This window comes from Rhopalosiphum padi, chromosome 2 (genome assembly GCF_020882245.1).
Source record: "Rhopalosiphum padi isolate XX-2018 chromosome 2, ASM2088224v1, whole genome shotgun sequence".
Taxonomy (NCBI): Eukaryota; Metazoa; Arthropoda; class Insecta; order Hemiptera; family Aphididae; genus Rhopalosiphum; species Rhopalosiphum padi.
Genome location: NC_083598.1, coordinates 47,598,298 through 47,604,991, shown reverse-complemented (window position 1 = coordinate 47,604,991; position 6,694 = coordinate 47,598,298). Strand labels below are relative to the sequence as shown.

General features: G+C 28.5%; 1 protein-coding gene across 1 annotated transcript; it reads right to left on the bottom strand.

Moving 5' to 3' along the window:
• Positions 1-1,138: 1,138 nt before the first annotated feature.
• Positions 1,139-6,429, bottom strand: LOC132918979 (cilia- and flagella-associated protein 44-like). The gene is made up of 11 exons (XM_060980332.1): positions 6,245-6,429; positions 5,881-6,046; positions 5,671-5,810; positions 5,286-5,580; positions 4,211-4,558; positions 3,003-3,245; positions 2,783-2,908; positions 2,527-2,715; positions 1,954-2,453; positions 1,294-1,558; positions 1,139-1,231 (listed from the first exon to the last, which is right to left on the bottom strand). The coding sequence occupies exons 1-11, from the start codon at positions 6,427-6,429 to the stop codon at positions 1,175-1,177; spliced, it is 2,514 nt and encodes an 837-aa protein (XP_060836315.1). The 3' UTR covers positions 1,139-1,174.
• Between the last annotated feature and the right edge of the window lie 265 nt (positions 6,430-6,694).

Here is a 6,694-nt window from a genome sequence, read left to right as displayed (position 1 = left end):
TGGTTATTACATAAAATATAAAAATATATTTTTGCATTATAATACTATAAAACTATTCAAATTATATTAAATTAAACTGTAAATGATTGACAATAATTATTGTATGCAATAAAGTAACACTATATAGGTATATTGTTGGGGTATGGCGTGGCACAGTGAACGCACAAGTTTCCAGACGACGTCGGTGTTAAGCTAGAGGCTAGCTGTTATTTCCTATTATTTAAAAAAAATATCTAACTAAAATTATTTCTAAAGTTCTAACTAACGTAGAAAATCAAAAAAATCACTATGTTGAGCTCCGAACAAAAACATCTTGTTTTGTTGTTAAAGCATTCTTGGCTCTATATAGATGCAATGGCCCATCTTTAATAGAGAGAATCAGAAAGTTTAAGACAAAAGTACTGTACTACAATCCAATTCATGGCATTCTCTACTTCCAGTTCCAGAACACTTCAATCTCCTCCCACATAGTTTCGATTAAACTTGGCGTTAGACTTTTCTTCATTATTTCCTTGTGGTAGATTTTTTAATAATATGTACATGACATATCTCTTTTTTCTATGTTACTCATTCTTACTATACGTCAATTGTAAATTGATATAATACTTTCATTTTAAGACATAAAACTGTGATACTATTTAAATTGTATTATTTATTTGTATAATGATGAAAATATTTGTAATGTTTGTTTTTTTCAAAAAAAAAAAAATTGTTGACCACACTAAAATCTGTATCCTGTACCCACGAATATCAGTAATATATCAGTAAAATATTTGAGAGGGTTTTTGTTTTACATAAAATAGAGAAATTATTATTATTTATTTTATAATAATATCCTAATTTGTCGATTTAATAAACACATCATAAACATATTCTAGTTTTAATATTAGATTGATATTGGTATGTACTCATATATTGTATATTATTATAATATTTCGTATTTGTAATATTATATTTAATTTTACGTTCTTATAATAATGTCGAGTTTATATATAAGTATATATCAATGCAATAATTTTATTTAGATATAAACTTGAAAACGTATTGTACTGAATATAATATAAATATGAAATAATAAATTGTATGTATACATATAATTAAACAAAATACCAATATCTAATTGATATGTATAGTATGTCACTTTTTTCGTAATGGTATAGAAAATTTAAATGTTCTAAGTGTTTTCTTCTTGTATTTTTCTGTCTTCTTTGGTATTTATAATTTCTTCTTCCTAATTATTAAATAAATAAGTATTTCAATTTTCAAATAATGATATTTTATTACGTTACTTACAACCAATACAGGTGGCTGAGGCGGCTCATCGATGTTTTTATAATTACATTGAAACATAAAACTAAAAATGTTACAATCATCTCCACAAGTGTATAACATATTGTTGTCTTGACTTAAACACAACATATTTACTCTTCCTGTTTTATTATCGTGAACAGAGTATTCAATATAGTCTCCGAAATCTGATAAATTATTGTCTTTAATATTTGTAAGACGTATTCTACCATCAGCAAATCCCATCAAAATTGTTAATGAATCGGTTTCACTTAAAAAAAAAAAAAAACATGCATACATTTAATATGTTGTTGAAATCACAGTGAAAAAAATTGAAATTAAATGTAACTTTTGCTGCAAACGTTTGTAATTTGAATTTAAAAATGTATAAATTATAATATCGTATTTAAATAGAGGTAATTTTATAATGTGGATTACAAGGATAGATAGATACTAAATTATTGATACATTTAAACATAATATTACATAGGTATCTTATGTATACGTCTGTAGTGTTTAAGTATACCAAACTCAATATATATTTGTGTTATTTCTAAGTCCACATGGAGCGTACGATATATTACACATTTATTGTTTTTAGTACTGTAGACCTGTAGCTATATGGATGTAGCCAGTCGTATCGGTATACTTTATGCAGGTACTTACACGATTTTAATCGCTGTTAGCGGAGTGTCATTCGTATCCGGTATTAATATGTGTGCATCAGTTACTGGGCTAGATGTGTTAATATCGTATTCGTACAAATAGCCGGCGTCGTATCCATCGATCGACACCCATATACCGGTCCCCGACGGAGTGTACATTGCGAACAATACGGGGTTCGGTGTCGGAGGAATAAAGATTTCCGGCGGTTTTTCGTCTTCTTCGGAATCTTCAAAATATAACTCTTCGTCGATTTCAACACCGGGATTTTGTTCTCTGATAATTTTTATATTCTCTTTTTTTCTATTGATTTTATCATTTTTCTTGTTCTTCAAATCCAATTCATATTGCTGTTGACATATTTCTGACTTAATGCTCACTGTTTGTATTGTACGCGATTCAAGTTTCAGTAAAAATGATTCTCTGGTGTACGACGGACGACTTGTAGGAACTTTCACTTCCACGATATGCCCACTAGCGCAACTAATCAATGTAATATCTTTCTAAAATAAATTTTTAAAATTGAAAATGATTATATACAATACTAATTGACAAACATATTCAAAATATTTTTACTTCTGATGGTTTCCAATGTATAAAAGTGACTTTGCCGGGTAATGGAAAAAATCCAATTGGACTCAATTTTATAGGTCTAGTTTTTATTTTATAAACAAATATTGTTTTATCATCACCTCCACATATAAGAATTTTGGCGCTGTTGTTTAATGACAAATAACCAATAGGACTTTTATGAGGCTTCGAAGACTAAAAAAAAATTCATGCAAATTAAAATCAATTATCTACATATTATTAGAAACAATGATCTAAATACTTGTATTTCCTCTATTTCAAAAGGATTTAATATATTTTTTTCGATATTTTTTTTAAAGGGGACGGTGACTATTTTTACAACTCCAGTTTGAAATCCAACTATGAAGATATCCCTCGAACAAGCTATCTATAAAAAAAATATATTCGTTAAAAAATAAGATTTCGGAATAATAAATAACCGTGGTCACGATTCTAATGGTTTTAATACAAATTTCGCACACCTTCTGCGGTAACCAAATCGACGAAGTGATTGGTATCTTGAAATCGTGGGTAAATACCAATTTTTTGTTGGTTACGTCGTATATGTGGAGCCAACCATCCAACGACGTTGTAACAATAAAATAACCGATGGGCGATGATTGCAAAGAGGTAATCACTCCGCCGTGGAATTTAGCCAACCGTCTTACAGGTTTCGCTTTTCTTGACATTTCGATGTCAACGAGCCACATACCCCCATTGCCGTCCTACAGAAATAAATATAAATAAAAATTAAATATTTTTAAAACAATTATTATACTACGATGAATATTACGTATAATCACAATTAATTCACAATATAAATAACATGTAATATATAAGAAAAATATATGTAATATATTAATTTATTCATCGGTAATCGATCGATGATCACATATTTATACTTTCATTACCTACTATATTATCCCACTGTGAAATATTATGTTACAGCAACATTTAGGAAAAGTTTAGAATGAACATTCAACATGTCACATGCATTTATTGTTTAATTGTTATTAATTTTTAATTTATTATAACTATATTATTATTTTAGATTATTAAATTAACAATTTAACGTCAACGCAACGTAGCCTTCACGTTTTATACCGTTACATTTATGTTCCAGTAAAATGTTTTCTAACATCTAAATAATATCGAAATAACTTCTATCTTATGTTGTAAATAACATCTTAGTAACACGCATTTTACCATTAGTAGATATTAAATATTATAATATAACGTTATTTATCTTAAATTTACAACCGTAATTATACAGTTATGGTGGATATATAGAGGTTTAAACACGTCTTTTTATATTGTATATCATTATGATTTATGTTAATCAAAATCCATCTAAGTTATTCATCATTTAATTTAAGAAACTCACGGTCCAAGTGGATAAAGAACAAATATTGTATAATTGGTGTAGTAAATATCTTAGTCCGTGTAAGCTATGTTATCAATATATTTCTTATCAAGTTGATAATTAGCACATTATTAATTATGCATTTTAATAAACGTTTATGCAAATAAAATCCCTCTATTCCTTTCTAGCAATAAAACAATCCTGAATGGACCACTCATGATATATTAAATGTTAAATAGGTACGGGTAGGTACAATAATACGTATATAGTTGGGCTATAATATCAGGAGCCTAAGATATGCACGTAGATTTTTCTGTCGTATATTACCTGAATAAAATAGTCATAAGATTTAGGGTTGTCGTCGGTCTTGCACATACCCATAATTTTCGATGCATTGATAGAGTCTTGGACATTAATCTCATAAATTGGTTGTATTTCCAGCACGCGGTCATTTTCAGGTGGATCCGCCATGTCTATGGTACAGTAGTTCCAAAATTTGATCGTCCCATCCTTGCTGATGCTTGTCAACACCTCATCGTGTTTTGAGTATTTGTAGTGTAAAAACATGATGATAGGCGCCGAATGACACGGTTGTCGAAATCTCCTTGTCACTTCGATTTCGATGAATTTTTCTCCCCACACCAAAATATTGCCCCATTCGCAGCCCGATATCACCTAATAAACATATAGCAGAGAGACATATGCCAAAAACTATACATTGGAATATGACTCCAAGGCGGTCGACAGACTAAAACGGCACACATTATGGATTCATTGCGTAGTAAAATATTACACACTTATAGTGGACTAAAACTCAAAAACACGTCATTATATTTTTAGAACGTCCACAGACTAGTGTTTTCAAATAAGTAGTAAAATAATCTTAAATAAAATCAGTGTGGTATATAGAAAATTAGTTTATTTACTCGTAAGATATTAATACAAAACCTAAATTCGTTGGTAGTTTTATTATGTATAAATAATAGTGATGCATAAGAGGCCGTTCTGGTAAAAGTAAAATGTATACAACGTATAGTTATTTCTTGATTTGTATTGACATTATACTCGTACATTGACTTATTGTTGTACATACAATGCACTAATTCATATATCATTTAGATAAAACATATTATATATTTTATTTTTTAACCAGAAATAAAATGTTAAATTATCTATGGATATTTTATATATTATACATTTGGTGTTTTTTTAGTGTAATCAAATCATAATATTATCATATAAGATATTGTAATCAATCAAAATAACATTATTTCAATAATCGTGATAGCAGGTTTATGTATATAGATAGGTACGAGATATGATATATTAATCTTAATTCCTAATTGTAAATAACAATGATTCGTTTTATTTTAGTTATTATTAATTATAGGTATGGTTTTACTTTTTCATTGGCCATCGAGAAAATTCCAATGACGTTTGATATTTCCGTTTTTACAAAGCGTCCGAGCTGACCTAGAAGCTTTAATCCGGTAAATGTTTTGGCCATTTTCCAGAATTTTATATGTCCTGAACCGGCGGTTACTAAGTGGTTGGGTATAAAGTTTGAAAATCTACAAGTATATACATCCTGAGTGTGAGACTTGGTTCTCAAGACTATTTTTGATTTTTTCCAATCCCAGATTGTAAGAGTATTATCTGGTTCTCCTGCTTGTGAACACAAATAGTCACCATTTTGACTGAAAGCAAAAATGTAATTTGTTTTATGTTATTTATATCGAATTAAGTGGTTCGATAAATTATAAGATAAAAGTCCACATTTGTTATACCTATATGACAAGCAATTTATTTGTTGTTTAGCACTGCCCTCGAGAACACTAACTATTTCAAATGTTGGCCATTCGTACACAATTATCAGAGGATTATTACAATTTTCTCCTACCGCTATATGGCTCAAAACGGGATTTTTCTGTTTCAAGATATATAGTAATTATTATTTATGTAAAGTACAAAAATTATAAATATTAAATTAAACTTACAACTATGTATCCTATTCCTCCGTTACCAGCACTTTTTCTAAAACTCAATTGCCCATCATTTATATCAAACATGTTAATATAACTACCTGCAGCGTACAGAATTGTGTGGTTATCTGCTGCACATATGTTGAACATTTTAGAACAGCAATCGTAACCGAATGAATGACTTAATGTATACAATGTAAGGATTTAAATATTATACCAATACATTGGAAACTGGAATTTAATTATTCATATTAATATAATATCATCTACCACCCCTTAATTAATTAGGTATTATAAATCGTTTTCGATGATTTTTACTTAGGTATTTGTTATATTCTGGAATCAAAGTTAAACATTATTTGTTTTTGTGTAAAAAAACCTATTTGATTTTAGTAAAGGATACTGAAGTTTTAATATATTTTCATCCATCGTACATCTTTCACTTTTAATTGGTTTAGATATTAAATCACTACTTTTATAGAATGGAGTGTCATTGATTTGATTTTCATCAATTGATTCCTTAATGCTTTGTTCATACTTGATGCTTTCTATATGATGAGTCATTTTGGTAAATTCAAGATTTATTGCGCTTTATTATAATATTATGTGTTGTTAATAGATGTTACAGCCAAAAAACAAAATAGAAAAATAACAGTGTTGTTCTGTTGCTTAGCGAATAATTTATTATAGCATACATAATACATATAGTAAACATAACATTTTGAGTGCATTATATTATGATATTTTGTTTATTTTCATACTCGTGCTATTTTGTGATTTTTTTTTAGTTTCAACTCATACGAGCGTCTTGTGCCCTGATAATATGATG